General features: G+C 40.1%; 1 protein-coding gene across 1 annotated transcript in view; it reads left to right on the top strand.

Annotated features, from left to right (window-relative positions):
- Positions 1–17,087, top strand: part of SPTBN5 (spectrin beta, non-erythrocytic 5) — an 89,459-nt gene that overhangs the window by 44,814 nt on the left and 27,558 nt on the right. Inside the window, exons 34-41 of the mRNA XM_054276192.1 lie at positions 5,834–5,938; positions 6,953–7,138; positions 11,010–11,165; positions 11,797–11,988; positions 12,607–12,702; positions 15,340–15,458; positions 16,104–16,218; positions 16,897–17,010. Of these exons, the coding sequence (XP_054132167.1) occupies positions 5,834–5,938; positions 6,953–7,138; positions 11,010–11,165; positions 11,797–11,988; positions 12,607–12,702; positions 15,340–15,458; positions 16,104–16,218; positions 16,897–17,010 (1,083 nt within the window). The remainder of the gene's footprint in view (positions 1–5,833; positions 5,939–6,952; positions 7,139–11,009; positions 11,166–11,796; positions 11,989–12,606; positions 12,703–15,339; positions 15,459–16,103; positions 16,219–16,896; positions 17,011–17,087) is intronic.

The raw sequence follows: 17,087 nt of genomic DNA, 5'->3' as shown, positions 1-17,087 counted from the left end.
TTGAAGCTTGCTCTGTCTTTGCCCTCAGATGTTCTTTCCTGCAAAGCTCCATCAAGCTGGACATCACGCCTAAATGTTGATCTGTCTGCTCTTCCATCTGCTTCTATGCTCCACACCAAAAATCTGCAGTCATCCCTGGAACCTTGTGATTCACTGCCACGCCAACAACATTGCTGTAGCCAGTGCAATGTCCAAATGTCAGACCTCCACACTTCAATGAAGCTTTACATTTCAACGTGCAGCTTGATGATAAAGCCTTTTCAAGCAGGTTCCCATGGAAGCAGTCATGCTCATTCAAGTCTGCTCATGCCACAATTAGAGAAGGTGCCTGAAACTCCCTCTGGTCTTTCAACACGATCCCAGAAACCAAAACAAGGTTTCCCTTCAGGTGGGTCTCCAGGTCTGCAAATCACAAGATTTCATGTGACTTCCTCCAAGCATCGTGGCCTTCCCCAGCAGACTTTATCCAGAGACATATGGCTGTCCCCAGCTATGCTGACTGGAAGAGAAAATTCAGCTAGCAGGAATGAGATCGTGAGCAAGGATTTAAGTCCAGAGCTGATTGTCTTTCAGAATTACCCCTCATCTAGGCCAGAGTTTAGGAAGACTCCATGTGATGGTCTAACACCTGCTCACCACAAGGTTTCCAAAATCACCTTGATACTTGCCACTCCTTGGACTGCTATGCCTATCCAGGTGGTAAGAGAATTTAGAAGAAGCCCAAATCCAACAATCTTTATCAAAACACATGATTCAGATAGAGCTGGCCCACCCTTTCACCCTGTGGAGATTCGGGCTGGCCTCTCTCTATCAGTAAACCCTGTTTACTGCTCAGGATTGCTTTCTAGCCACTGGACAAGATCTGGTTTCAAGCCTTCCCAGGAAACATGCACTGTAAAAAGTGTATGTCCTGACAACCTTGTGACAAAAATTCCAGCTCCCACCACAGCTTCAACTCACAGAGACACAGCCTGCCCAGGGTCTCCATCCATTGCCGTCAACATTGCATCCTTTGGAACTGGGAGGAGAGTGGTGAAGATTTGCATTCCATTCTAGGAACATTTGCAAACAGAAGATCTAAGTTGTGTTTAACCAAGCCGTATGAATTTCTTTTTGTATGCATCCATGCCATGTTCCAACCCCTTAGAGATGACTTGCAAGACAAGAAAGACACGTGTGTTCTGCTGTCACCAAGGCTGCAGCTACAGATTGATCCAGCTGAGTGAAGATAAAGACTCTGCTCTCATCGAGCACTTAACAAGAGTTTCGTTTTAACCATTTGAGTGCTGTTGTTAACACAGCATGCAACTGCTTACAGGCTTTGCGTGATTGGGCCATAGTGCTCAGCACTTTGAAGACTCAAGATTTTAGAACCAAGAGCTGGTTTTCTTCTCTGCTAGGTTGGACTTGATGATCTCAAAGGTCTTTTCCAACCTAGTCAATTCTGTAATTCTGTAGTCAGTCTGGGACCTGGGAAAAAATCCTCAGTGTAGTTTTTCTTAGTTCTTTTCTGCTTCACTGTTTTCATTTCCTTACTTGTCAAATTATGCTGTATTTCTAAATGGTTAATTCCTGGGTTTGTAACTTTAAAAGCCAGGCTTGTTTTCAAAAACCAAAGCATTTAAGTATGTAGCAAGAAATCACTTTTTTCCCTTCTTAGAAAAGGAGAGGTACCACCCTTTCCTGAGGGAAATGAAACAGAGAGAATTTAATATCCACAGCACGTCAAATTTGGATATCCCACCAAAGTTTCCAACAGTGAAACTATGGGGAGTTTCAGAGGAATTTAGCCTGCTTTCAGACAAATGTTTCATAAGTAAATATTTAAATGATGATGTTGTATGGGTGTAAGATTCTGGTATAACACCTAATACTTACAGGGTAGGGATCAATACTGCAAATTTGGAAGAAGGAGGAAATAGGTGTGAGGAAGCAGCTATAGCAGTTATCAGAAAAACAGCAGTTTTATCTCTGTGCTTTCCCATATATATTTCCAATATCAGATAACCATATTCTTATGCCCAGGAGACAGCATGCTGTAGGGGGAGGGAAAGAAATTTTAAATACATTCAACATTAGAATTTTGCATATAAATGATGAGGACAGATGCCAATGATGTCACCATGGTAGAAAAAATGTATTTTTTCTTTTTATAAGCAACTTTAGTATCTTTTATTCCTCTTGTAATAGTATGATACCTTCTTACAACTTTTACTGAAATTAAGCATAGTAAAACATTTTTGTGAACCTTATATAGTCATGGTATCAAGAACATTTACTTATTTGCTAAAGCAAATTTCAGATTATGTTCATTATTATTTTTAGTATTTACTTTTATCAGAATTAAGTCAAACCACACCTTATTCTTCTCTGTCTCGGAAGATAGTTTGGACTTGCTTACATGCTTTAAGTGAAGGTTTTTAAAGGTTTTTAAAACTGATAACAATTCAGACTTCTAGTACATGGTTAGAGCAGAATGATTCTCTGTGGTTTTCCAGCAATCTCAGCAGCAAGTCCATGACAGGCAGTGAGAGGCAAGATCTGTGGATCTTGTTATACTTGGAAGAGAAAAAGCAGAAGAAGGAAGTGGATTTGCACAAATACCTAAAATATATTTTATTCTAGAGAAATAAAAGCTGCTCTTCTTGGAATAAAAATTTATTTTGGGGCTGTGTCATTTTCCAGTGCATATAAATGTGAAATTGTGGCATCCAGTTTCAAGTTGGAACATAGTTAATGACTGAAATGTTTCATTCAGTATTTCTCCAAAAGCTAGAGCTGGCAGACGCTGTCACATAACTATGTAAATAGCATTGGTTTATTTAAAATTACTTTTTTCTTAATTGGACTTTGTTTTTAATTCTGCATTAACTTGTACAAAAAATGCAGCAGCTATGCAATGAACTCAGAAATAAGGAAAAGCTCCAGAAACAAGGAAAGCTCCGTGGTTTACAATGTTAGTAACTTGAAAATTTATTCCAGAAGATCTCAGAAATCTCAAAAACCATTTTGTGGTTTTGAGCATCTTTGGAAGTCTTCACTTAAAAACAAATCTGTTTTATAGTGAGTGGCTGAGTCTTTTGTGCTTTTTGTGTCTGAATATTAAATTCCCAATGATGGGCCATGATGCCTAACAGAAACAAACTTGAAAGAAATTTTATACCTGCTGTACTCTGTGGGAGACCTCAGTATGTTACCTGAGGAGAGCTATGCAGTGTTTTGTATTTGAAATCAAAGTGTCTCGTTCAGAGCAGGAGTTAGGAGACCTGTCTAAAAGTGAGCCAAAATGTTACTGGTGACAGGCCAGCATTGTGGCATGGGAGCCAGTTTTTATTCTGCTTTCAGACTGGTATAACAATTGCTTGAAAGGTTGTGGTTCTGATTATAGCAATGGCTGTTGTAAGATTTCTGTGTAAAATACAAATGGAATTTTTTTGCCAGTGGGAGCAAGGCACTGAGCTCTCTGATGGCAGCTGCTCATGAGTCACCACCCCACACCCCTGCTCTCAGATGTCTCTGTTCTCTCTCTCTAAGGAAAATAACCATCTTTACCAGTAGCTGCTTCTTGCCTTTTCCTTCCATCAGAGGTATACAAGCAGGAAAACTAATAGCTGACCTTTTCTTCAGGTATCAGTTTCACTGCTAACAGCTACAAAATAAAAGTCTTGGAGATAAATCTTTTTTGACCAGAAATGGTAGATAAGCCACAAAATGTATCAAGAAGCTACAGTATTTTTAAAGCAAGGTTTAAAACACCAAAATACATGATGTTCAGGGCTAAGCCTCAGAGAGTTTCCCAGATGGGAGCAGGGGTCCATCCAGGGCATTTTAGTGCAGTCAGACCCTGGCAAGTAGGTGTGGATTACCCTGCACATGTGTTCAGACTTAGGAAGCTTCTCCTACAGAAGATGCTCTGTGGGGTTAAGCAGTTGTCCCGAGAATGAACATCATGGCTGGTTTTCTAAAGCACCTTTCAAAGAACAACTTTTCCCTCTCATGAAAATCCACCCTGTTAGACTGCTACAGGAATGTGATGCTTTGCAAAGCAAGAGTGAGTTCTCTAAATGGTTTTTGTTCCTGTGTACATCTGTGGCTTAAAGGCACAGATTTACCCATGTCCTTTACTAGCCATTTTCCAAAACATTTAGCATTTGTGTTGTTTCACTGATTCTGTTTCCTTCCTGCCTCTTGATTCTTTCACACTGTATCACTGATCTCAAATTCTTCTTCCATCTCTGTTAATTGCACTTTACCCAGGCAAAGTTATTGATTGGAATTTCTCATCCTCGTCCAAATACTTGTGATTCCATGGGCTCAAAAATTGGATTACACATTACACACTGCTGATAAATGCCATCATTCACAGCATGCTGATTTCCCAAAGTCTGTCCAGCCACAGACACTTCAGTGTGAACCTTATCTATGAGTAGTCCTTGCTCATGTCCCATCAGAGCCTGTAATTGGGGATTTTATCCTGCTGTTGTCTCATCACTGAAGAAAAAGCCTGTGTGCAATTGCATTCAATGAAAAAGAATAAATTCCTGTCGACCTGTAGAAAAACATAATTTTTTCTTGATAATTGATAACTACATTTATTCTTTTGCATTTGGCAAAACTGAGTATAACAGAATGTACGGGACAAGTAATTGGGTATTCATTTTTCTTAACACCAGAACAGAGTAAGGGAGCAATGCAATGCTTTTGAAACATGTGTGAATTAGTTGGAAAAGGTGCACACTTGCACAGTGTTAAAAGGTGCAGAGGTCAGATTCTTTAAAACCACATTTGTTATTTGTTATTTTGAATGCAGTCTTTCTGCATCAGATTGGCAAAACAGACAGTTAAAAAATATTAATGCAGATAGGTTGGAATGATGGCCTGAGAAAATTACAGGTGCCATGCACTTGATACAGGTGCCAGCTATGACATTTTTTCAGGAAGGATCAGCTGCATAAATACAGGATGGGGACAAGCTGGTCTGACAGCACTTCTGAAAAGTTTCTGGAAGCTCATAGTAAATTGCAAGGTGAACTTGAGTTCATGGTGTTGTATAAAAGACAAGCACTATATGCAGACACATGCTGAAGATTGCAGCTTGAAAGTCACTCTGTTGTCTTCCCAGCCTTCACTCTGGCAGCTTTATTACTTCTTGCCACTTATTACATCAAGTCTCAAAATAAGTGGAAGTGGAGAAAACCCAGAGGAGAGTGATAAGAATAATGAGAATCAAAAAAACCACAGCTGTTGTGGAATGATCAGTCAGATCACTGTAATTTAACCTTGAGAAGACAGAAATCCCAGTATGTAAAAGGTCTATAAACATGCTCTAGGCTGAAGCAAACATCAAAGGAATGATCTCCTGAGGGTTGAGAGGGCAGTATGTAACAAGGTGTAGCAATAGCCATGCATTTTCAGGCTAGGTGTTTGGAAAATCCTGCTAATGGCTGAGGTAATAAAGCTCTGGTAACAGGCTGCAAAGTCTCTGTTTTGGGAGCTCTTCTAAGAAGGAATCATTTGGACATCTGTCAGACATGACAGTGACCTTGCTTGGGATTATAAGGATGGCTTAGACTTCTGGAATTCACTGCCTTGTGACCTAGTGATTAATAAGGACTGACAGGTCACTTTCCTTAGCTAGACCTGTTAATGCTTCTCTTTCTTGCTCAAGACCATGGACTTCTAACAATTAATTTCTAGCTTCTGTTGCCTCCTCTTCCTTTTTTCCACTCTCAAGTGTACTCCCAGCAGCAGATTTAATACCTCTTCTCCCATTTATGAATCAAGATTATGGGATAATTAATTCACTGAGAAAAATAATAAACTTTTTTTATAGGTTTATTTGAAAAGCAGTGACCTCGGAAGGTCTGTAGATGAAATAGAGCAACTGATAAGGAAACATGAGGCTTTTGAGAAGCTTCTGGCATCACAGGATGAGAAGGTAAAAAAATAAACAACTGATATTCTACCAGCTAGAATTCAATGAGCTAAAATTATAGATATGTTTTTTTTAAAATTATGGTAACACTCTGAATTGGTGACAGGGATGAAATGCTTGATAGGCCTGATATGTTTGAACAAAAGATAAAATTGAGAAGCTTGGGGAAATAAGAGGCAGAGCATTGGAGAGCAACTGTCAAAATACTCCATGTCCAAGTCCTTGCAACAGATAGGAAAACCACTTTGTAAGCAGAGCAGGGGGACTTAACAAGAGGAAATATTTAAAGCAGGCCATATTGTATTATGGATATCAGAAGCAGATATGGATATTCTGCTCTTTTTATTTAAAAAAAATAGTGACTTTTAAAGCAAGTAAAATGGAGTAGGTATTTTACAAAATGCAGTAGGCATTTTAACATTAAAAGAAGTTGTCAAATTCTTTAAATATTCATTTGGTACAAACGCTGTACCAAAAAAGCAGCCTCTCTGCACCTTTGCAATAGCTCCTGAATTGCTCACCTGTGTGTAAGGGAATCTGCCTGGCTGGTGGCCACTGCTGTAACTCACCCGGGCTAGGGCTGAGCTGAAACCTGCAGCTGTGCCTGGGTTCCCCAGAATGAACTCCAGGACTCTTGCCAGCTCCCTGCCAGGCTGATTGCTCATTTTGAGAGCTACATGACAACACCTGGTTTCCAGAAAGCAATAAAATCTGAGCACTCCTGGATGTCATGCTTATTCCATGACTCCTTGCACTAGATAATCAGCGGCCTAGGGACTCCTGAAGCTACAACTTTAAGTAATTTATGTAGCCAGGATGCACCATAGAGTCCAATGACAGTAATGTCATAGATGTAACATAGTACAGGGTGAGGGGGAATGCTGGTTGGCTTCTCCCTGCTCTTCTTGCTTCATTACAGAAAAAAAGAGAGTGTTTTAACTATGAAAGGACCTTGATTTTGTTTCTTTCACACCACTTGGAAGCATAAAAGTAATTTCAGATCTGTTGCCTCCTCAGATGATGTCTCTTCAAGAACAGGCAAGCAGGTTGGAAAAGGCTGATGGGCTAGAAGGGCAAAAGATTCAGCACAAACTGGATGTCATTCATGAGAGGAAGCGTCAGATCAAGGATCTATCCCAGAGCAGGCGAGAGAAGCTGCAGACTGCCCTTCTTCTGGCACTTTTCTACCAAAACTTGGAAGAGGTAAGAGGGTTTTAGACTGGGATGGGGATGTAAAGCAAAGGAACCATCTACCTCTATTGGATGAAGTGCTTGCTCTTGCCAGACATTATTGAGTGGATGGATGATCTAATCTGGTGTGGCTGCTCCTGCTACACTCATGCAAAAAGATGCTCCAATGCCATTCCTGTTGTTGTACTATTGTTGTGGCACATTACAGCAACTTCAGTCATCAAAACCTCTGCTAAAATAAACAGTTGAAAAGAAAACTGCAAGCTAATACATATTTTTCCTTTAGTGGGAAAGAGAATGTATTTCAAATCAGGATGAACACAAAGTGGAAAGCATTATGGCCTGGGCACCAAGCTTTATTAGTGGGTGTTCGTTGAAGGCCTTGAAAGCCCTGCTGTGGCTCAGCATAGCTCTCGAGCTACTGCAGACTGGCTGTGCAGAACACGCTGCTCTCTGTCTCCTGCTCTGGCCTTAGCCCTGTAACTGAGTAGCTCTGCTCTGCCACTGCTGTTGGAAAGATAAACTAGGTCAGCCTTTCAAAGGGCAGCACAACATGTGGGACTGAGAACTGTGTTGGCATAAACAAGAGCACACAGACTCGGGAGCACATTTCCAAGCACTCTTGCTGGTCTGGTATCCACCCCTTCTTCTGCTGTGTCCCATGAAATGTCCTCAGTGATTTACAAAACCAGAGCTATACTTATTCTTCTTTTTTCTTTTTTTTTTTCCTTCCTTTTTCTTTTTTCTTTTCCATTTCCTTTTCCTTTTTCCTTTTCCTTTTTCTTTTATTAAAATTTAGCAGAAATTATTTATACACCCAAATATTAACCTGTATTATTTGGTTTTACTGTCCCATGATAGGAAAGTAAGGAAAATCCATCAGTAATGGCTTGTCCACCTTTTGGACTAGCAGAGGGGACTGGATGGTGCATTGCACAGGGGTTATAATTTCAAAAGAGCAATTTCCCAAAATCCTCTTGGTAGAGAAATTGTCAATGCCCTTCTAGAGATACAATCAACCCTTTAGGTAGGAATACTTATGCATTTCTTTCTATCTCTCTGTAATTGTCAAATCAGTGCTTGAGCTGGGGTCCCCTTTCATTCTTGAATCGCACACTTAGAGCACAAAATTTGGCCCTGCATAGAAGAACATTTCCCTATTCCCATCCACTTTCTCCACATAAATTCAGCCAGGAGTTCTTTGGGGAACTTTTGCTCTCAGGTTATGTGCTCATTTACCTCACCAACCTAGAATCATTGCCTACTGTTGGAGCATGTGAATGTCACCAAGGAATTACAAAACAAAAAATCTTAAAAAATCTTAATCAATGATATCTTTCTTTCTCTTTGTTTTTAGAATGGAATGTTTAATTTAATTTTAATTATATTCTGGGTGTGTACAAGTTCATATATGAGAATGGTCCCCACAGGAGTGTTAAATTTGGAGATGAGTTTTGAGTTTGGCTGTGAAATCAATGAGATCATTGCTTATTCTTACATATTAAGAGAACAACACCCATAGCTCAGATCCCACTCCCCTGAAAACTCTCTGTCCTGCGAACATGTTAAGTAATTTCTATTAATCAAACAGAATTTTTTTATGCGAGCAGAAATTAGTGATCACTGTCATCATTAAAATTCTTCAAGTTACTCTCTAGAAGCAATGACATAGAGAACTACACACATTAGGACAACGAACCACAATCATTAACTCAAGAGATCACATACAGATTACAAAATAAAACTCACCCTTCTACTGCTGAAATTGGTGCTTTTGTCTCACTCAAAAGAAGCAAGATGGACTTACAGACTACACCCTATTGCCAAAAAGTCTGTAGCTCAGTGCTAATCTGGAAGGGAAATGAGCAAGTTGCTACTTAGAAATATGTGTATTTAAGTTATTGCAGAGGGAATACTATAAAGTTAAAAGTTTTGATTCTAAAGTTGGCTCTGGGTTTTAATGCTGACTTAGAAACTTGCTCATGGTATTAGTAGTACTTCCTTTCCCTTTCACCCTGTACATAAGAATAAGAAAACCATTCACATCTTTAACTCAGGGGAATGAGAGAAAGAATTAGTTGTTGTCTCTAGATGTCTGGAGCAGGCACATCCCTTTATATGCTTTGTATACTTCTGTCATTAAAAAATCAGTGTAATTTACAGTTTGTACTTGTGAGGTTACAGTAACTGATATTTTGGAAAAGAGTAAGATTCTAAACTGGTAGTGCCCACATTTTTTATTACTCCCATAGAAATAAGTCTGGTTTTGTGCCTATACTGAGCATAACACTGGTTTTTCTGTTGCCTTCAATGAAGCGAAAATGGCCATCCAGACAAATCTTTCCATTGAAAGATCTTGGGAAAACAAAGCAGCTTTGCTTCATGTCTGAATGTGGGCATGAGGCCAGGAGCAGGATCCCTCACTCTCTAGGGCCATCTTAAACAAGGCTTAAATAAACCAAGGCATTAAGTGTGCAGATGTTCAGTCTGTCATTAACGCCACTGCTTCTAATTAAAAAGTAGGAGAGAAACCGACCTTAAAGTCGTTTTATCTGGGAGATTGGTTTGTTTCTCATTCCAATTGTATGGAATGGACTCTCCATTGAATGGACTCTCCATTCAAATGAAGAGTCACTGAAGTGACACTGAAGCACGAGTGTGTGGCTGGGAACGGGAGAAGGCCATCAAGGAGGGTGTTGGAAATGCAAACAGCACATGGCAATGTGCAGCCCTGGGCAAGTTTGACATGGCCTGTCTCAGTCTCTAACTGGGCTTTGGAGGCAAACAGTTTCTGGAGAGCATGCTGCTAGTGAGAGCTATTTCTGTTATTGTTTATGGAATCTCAGCAGCTGAAACAACATTTCAAATCATTAATTAACAGAGAAAATCCTCCAGCTGACAAGTCTTGTGTGCACATAATGTGCAGTTCCACAAGGACAGCCAAGATATTTTGAAGCTAATAAAGCTGCCCTTCAATTTGCAGCTCTTGTGTTGTCAAAACATTGCATTACTTCAGTGCTCTGAGGACAACAGGATCAGTTACAACATTATGTCAAGTGTTCAATTCCCAGTGTTTTGATGGATAGAAAATATTTACTTCAATGCTAAGGGCTAAAGTTCAGCAGAACTTCAAGAAAATTGTAGAAAACTTGTCATCCTATTCTTCATTTTATTCTGCATACTTTAAAATCCCCTTAAAAATTATTTCCTAAGAGAAACATATAACTTTTGGTTTGTTAGTTCTCATAAATCATCTGCTTTTCTGATATTCCTGACCAGACCATTTTGAATTTTATGAAGTATAAAAGCAAATAGAGTTGTATTTCCTTTCAAATAATCTGACTAGTGCTTGGGCCCTGTCTGCAAATCTTTATTTGCGTTGCATTTTCCATTTAGGTCTCACAACACCACTGACGTGAGGGAATGTTAGTGCTATTTTATAGGTGAGGCACTCAATTCTAAAGAATCTTTACCCAGTTTGCAGGTAGGTCAATGGCAGAGCTACCAGATGAAACTCAGAGCCCTAAACCCCCAGAATCAGTTGTCATAATCTCATTTTAAATATATACCATGCTAAGGCTCAAAGATTCTCTCTACATAGTCTAGGAGACTGTATAATCTGTTAATGTCTTGTGATAAAATCTGAGGTATTCACGGAATTTTTCATTACTCCTGTGGTCAGATAAAAATTCGTTTCATTCCTACCTGCTTTTAACAAAGTAGAATGAGTTCAGAAACTCGAGATCCACCTCAACTGTCAGCTTGCACTCAATCTATCCAGCCCAGGTACAGACACTTGGACAGAATAGAGACATGTCCTGGCAGGAGGCCCCAGGATCCCAGGCATTTATTGTGCTAACTCGGGTGCTTCTCAATGCTGCAGGCAGAGGATTGGATCAGTGAGCGCATGCAGAAGCTGGAGGATCCCTCCATACAAGACCCCAGCAATCTGCAGGACAAGATGAAGCTGCTGCAGAAACATCAGGTCTTTGAGGCAGAGATTCTGGCAAATGAAGAAATCATCACAGCTGTTAATAAGGTGACCCTCTCACTCTGTTACTGTTTTTACAGATAATTACTGCTCATCCAAAGACAGATTGATGAAATGTAAAGGATGAGTGGCTTGGTTATCACTTCTGCATCAATTATCCTACTGGATCAACAAGAACCCAGTTGCTTTGCCATGGAAATGTAATGCTGTTAATTTACAACAGGGAAATACTTTATTTGCTCCATTCAGTGACCTTCCATCTTTCCTTATAGCCTAAATAGGAAAATATTTACTGACTTCCTCCTTGCCTGACATGGTTACTCCTACAAAAGGAGATAATGAGATTTCATGCCCAATTTTGAATATTCTTGTTGGAACTGGGTGAATCATATAGCTAAAGGGCACAGTCATCTGTAATACTTGGTGCTCCCATTCCATGAATATCTTTCTTGGCAGGGAAATATTCAAATCCCAGTTTTCAATTTTCTAGATTCCCTCCAGATGTAAGAGCTTTCCAGCTGGCTTTATCATTTGAGCGGTAAGAATTTATAGTAGTACTCTATTGTTCAGTCCAGGTTAGGAAGGTGAAAGACTCCTCCTAGGAAGGTCATGCAACATGGTAATCCCATTAAAAAATAGTTGCAACTTTAATTTCTAATTTCCTCTTCTGAATGTGAAGAAAGGAGAAGCCCTGGTATCAAAAGGCCACCCAAAATCAGGAGAGATCCGTCGCCAAGTCCGCATGCTTCAGGAGCACTGGGAGAAGTTGAAGAGAGCTGTTGCTGCTCGTGGAAAGATGCTGGAGGACAGTCGGGACTTCCTAGAATTTCTCCAGAAGGTGGACCAGGTGGAAGCCTGGATCAGGGAGAAGGCAGGTGGATTTTAGTATTTAACCCAGGCAGCTCACTAAAGACTTGATATTTAGCAATTACATTCTGATAAATGTGTCATCTTCCAGGATATTTTCCTACTGATTTTTGTCTGGAAGAATCATTACGTGTTCTACAAACAATATGAAAGGAATGACTGAACAAATTCTATGGAGTCTGTCTGTACCAGAGTCAATTGGGCAGTATTAGCACACCTTCTCATGTAAACTGTGCACATGAAGAGTTTTCTGTGTGATTATTTGCAGCCATCTCATGTGCCTCTACTGAGACAGAAAAATGAAAGCATATTAGAATGGAAGAGACTTGAAGCATTTGACAGCTGATCTTCACTCTAATTGTATATCAATTCTGAATGTTTCTCTTTGTAGGAGTGAAGAATCGCTTTCATTCAGAGGTTGTTTCCATAGTTAGTAACAAATGGAAAAGGGAGTTGGGACCAAGTCTCGTAATTATCTAAAGATCAGAAGAGACTATTTCAGAAGCTGTGGGTTGGTGATTTATAGACACATCACAGAACTTATTGCATCAGGTTAAGCCCTGGGAGTAACTGTGTTCTTGTACTCTTCACCTACATATTTGTCTGCTGCTTGGTTCCCCAGGAGGTCATGATTAATGTGGGTGATGTGGGAAATGACTATGAACACTGCCTGCAGCTCAAGAAAAAGCTGAATGAGTTCCGTGGAGCAACATCAGGGGTAAGAGTTGTTTTCCATGCTCATGTCTTGCAGGGCTGCAAGCACAGGTAACTTTTCAGTCCAGTTAGCAAATACAGTTCTAGTGCTCTGAGGAGGTGTAAGACCAAAGTGATAGGAAGCATCACTACCTCAAAAGTCATTTTAAAACACAGAATTTTCTCTTATTATGCCTTCTGCTTTGAAGATATCTAGGCAGAGCTGTCAGGCACTCAGGACACAACAAACATTTCAGACTGCATTAAATGACTGGAAAACTTGCTGTGTGAGCCTGACTTTGAGCAGATTTTGTTTGTTTCATGCAGTCTGCAAAGTCACAGTGATTTCCACCCAAAAGTGGTTTAAAAATAGTGGTTTCAGCCATGCTTGTTTGAATCTGAGAACTGATCTGGACCTTCCATGAACAAGCATGTAAAAAAAGAAATACTGTTTTCTCTATTTCTATCCTTTATTTCTCCATTTTCCTCCTCCTGAGGAAGGGTCTCATTCTCATACTCCTTCATCCAAATTAAGCACATAAATCTGGGGGCCTCTGTTTATACAGCACACATGGTTACTCATGAATCATAACATTAATAACCAGACATTCAGTAAAACAGAGCAGTGGTTTATGCTTTGGATAACAGCCATGTGACAAGACAGCTGCACTCTTCACATTTCAATGCTGAGCGCTCTGTCCCTCTTTCATGGTGCTGAGTCATGCCAGCTGCCTCTCCAGCCCCCAGAGAGATGTGCCAACTCAGGCACCAAACCTGAGGAACAGGGGCCTCCTTGTCGTGTGTTCAGCTCCCACCATGAGAGCTGTGGGGCCGCATATTGAGGGGATGCATTTGCAGCAACCCCCTGTTCTCTCTGTTTGTGTGAACTGCTACAGATGAGGACTAAGAGGTCTTGTGTCACTCAGGAAAGATTACTGTGCTGATGTGCTAGTCTGGAAGCTGTGGGAAAGTTCTGGAAAGAGACGTGTTATGAATTTGTGAGTGATGTTTACTCTAATGTAGTCTCCTGATATTCTTTATCCTTTGTTTGCCTGTTATCTTTTTGCCCATTCTTGCTATGGCAGCTCCATCTTCTATATTTGTTGCCTAGTAGCAGAAGGAGACAATCCTCTTCTATGCAAAGTAACAGCATAGATGTGACACCCGGGAGAAACCCTAGAGTTCCTTACTCCAGAGCCCAGCAGAATTTCGTGACAGTGCATTCACAGTGGGTCTGGATAGAGAGCCATATTATTTGGCTTCAGTACCAGGGAATTAATAAATTGAAGAGACATTCATTTTACTCACCAGCTGACTATGAGCTAAGGGATTGAGCAAGGGCTCTTCTACAGCTTGTACCAGCCAAAAGAAGGATGATAATTAGGGCAGAAACAACCCAGTATTCCAGCCAGCATAACTTCTGAACAGAAATATTTTTCCATAAACTAAGGTAGATCTTCTGTGTGCCACTCTTGAAACTCTTGGCCTTAGACAGTATCAGCTTGTTGCCACTACTCCTGTAAAACTCTGAACCTGACTCCTGCTGATAAAAAGCTGGACAGTTATGCAGTTATGCCCTGATAGATGATGCTCAGTTATGCAGTGCTTCCTAGGGAGATACAAACAGAAGGAGGCTGCTTCTGGCACACTGTGTGCATCCATCCAGTCTGGGTTTTCCCACTTGAAAAATCTGAGATCAGGGTAGGGAGTAATCCTCCTGCATTGATGGCTGCCAAATTTTCTATTAATTGTGCTGCTATTATTTCCCAGGACAGGAGGCTGCAAGGTTTCTGAATAATATCTGACTGCTGGTTTCTTTGGTTTACTTTATGGCTGTACATAATAGGAAAGCACATGTGGAAGCATGCATGTTGGTATGGATGCAGCATAAACAAAATAAACATTACAGTGAATGCTTACATTAACAGTGTGCTGGCATCTTGCAGCTGTGCTTCTTTACACTAGTGATTGTCTCCCTGCTAAACTTGTGATTTATTTGTCCCAGAAAATAAGTAATGTTTTTGAATCTTGGAGCAGTGTTCAGTATTGGCGATCTGTAGTACTCCAAAATAAAATTCTGTGCTCTAGAATAATATGTGCAAATATAACCCATTCTATGGTATGTGCATGGGAAGCAAGTCTCCTAGAAGACTTAGAAGAAAACAGAGTGGCATAGGTTGTCTGGGATTCTCAAGGCTGTATGGATTTTGAGCCTGTTGTCTACAGTGCAGAAGGCACTCTGGGACAGGAGCTCACCTAGGTTAAACAGTCAGGTGGCCCATGAGTCACTGCCTGTCTGAGAGAGGAGCAATCTGCCACACATCAGCTCTTCCACAGCAGCCACCTGTGTAGCCAGCAACTGCAGCTGTGCTTCTTCCCCAAATGAACCCCTGCTGGAATATCTGCCTTAGAAATGAGGGTCTGAGGGTCCAAGGGCCTCACCTAGACCAAGATCATTGCTGCATCTAGAGCCATTAATGTTCTTTCTTGCCTTTACTGTCTAATCATCAGGCACATGGTAACACCAGCAGTTGTAGTAGAGCAAACTCCATGTGTCTGAAATGTTACTGGTTGCTGCTGGTGTTGATTTTCACATCTCAGTGGAAAACTGGGTCACAAGCAATTTTTCACATGTACCTTTGTTCCCTTTCTCACTTTACAGGAGTCAACAGTGGATGATGCTCACATTAGGACTATCAATACCCTGGCCATGAAACTGGAGAGACAGAACAAGGAAGAAACAAAGACAATCTATGAGCGCCGAAAGCAGCTCAATGAGAAGTGAGTATGCTTTCAAATGTTCCTTGTAAAGCAAAAAAAAGAAGGGAAAATTAGGTGTCTTCAGCTGAGATAAATGGAGGAATTGGAACATTTGTTTTCATCTTTAATATCACAGCTACCAAATATCAGACACTGGAGTTGTCTTTTGAGACTCCCAGAGCAGGTCGCTTAGAAGGATTTTTAATCCAGGAGTGCCAAAGTCATGTTTCTAACCTTGGAGTCAAATACTCTGTTTCACATCACTTGGCACACAGGATTCATGAAGCTTAGACACTTCCATCTATTCACACAGTTGTCCTGGTGAATTGCCTTGTGCTTTTGCTGTTCCACAGGCCCCTATCTAGGAAACAAAAGCATGAAGGTATCGATTGGGAGATTATTGTAAGTTTAAGGAAACTGAATCAGTACTCTTTTAGCTTTTAACCCCCATGCCATCCTAAAGACATGGAAAAAATGCAACCAGATAGTCTTCTCAGGCTAATGCTTTATCCCTGTGATGAGTCCCCTTTTATGGAGAACTGGGAGATCAATGCATGAGGTAGTTCAGAAAACCTATGGTTTTGTTTAAATATGAGCATCACAAAGCTCAGTTGTGGAAATCCTTACCTCTGAACTGCATCTCTAAAATATTATTTCCAATTAAAGGTGGAACAGTTTTCATGGTAACCTGAATGCATACAGGAAGAAGTTAGAGGGAGCCCTAGAGATTCATGCCTTAATCAGAGAAATAGATGACATCACAGAAAGAATTACTGAGAAGGTAAGTTTTCCAGTTTTGATTAAGTGAAATGGAAAAATGTTCTGTCAATCTTATTCATTCAGAAAATGGAGGTAAAAATGCTGTACCTGAATTATAATTTTGAAATTAACAGAAAAAAAGGCTATATAAAAACCAATTATTTCAACAATGTAAGTGATTATATTTATTCAATTATAAGTCAGTAGGCATTGTACTGCTTAAGGTTGCAAGACTTTTGGCTTGATTTTTTATAACAACTTTTAAAATGTATTTCTTCATTTTATGGGATTTAATTTCTTAGGATCCTAAGGATACATTTTATTTTTTATATTTTCATAACACACCTGAATTTCTGTGCAACAATTTATTGTGAAATATTTTTCTGCTTTGATATATGGGAAAAAAACCCCAAAAATTAGAAAAGAACTATTAAGAAATTCAAGGAGGCATGCCTGTCCTTGTTTTACATGCGAATGGCCAGAGGGACCTTAAGCAGGATTCAGTGTTCAAAAGAGATGTGGATTCTTGTTTCATCTCTGTAAAGAGAGCAGACAATGTGCTCTATTGATATTTTAAAAGACAATAAGAACATTTAGATGGCAATGCAAAGAGATGAAGGAGGAGGCTTTTTGCAATAAAATACAGATTCTTTTGTTTGGTGTTACCTTCACCATCTTCACATCCCACTGCCCTTTCCAGAGTGCATTGATACAGGCGCTGGATTATGGAAAAGATGTGGAAAGTGTGGAAAACCTGATTCGAAGACATGAAGAAATGGAGAGAGAAATCAGTGTTATTAAGTCCAAAATGGAGGTAGGAAGTAGGGAAGTACAAAGGATACTGAAAAAATTTCACCTTTTCTTCTTGAAACTATGGTGCAAAAATCATTG

The sequence above is a fragment of the Melozone crissalis genome, unplaced genomic scaffold, assembly GCF_028551555.1.
Source record: "Melozone crissalis strain CALT ecotype California unplaced genomic scaffold, PUWL_Pcris_2 ptg000018l_1, whole genome shotgun sequence".
Lineage (NCBI taxonomy): Eukaryota > Metazoa > Chordata > Aves > Passeriformes > Passerellidae > Melozone > Melozone crissalis.
This window is presented reverse-complemented; position numbering and strand designations above follow the sequence as displayed.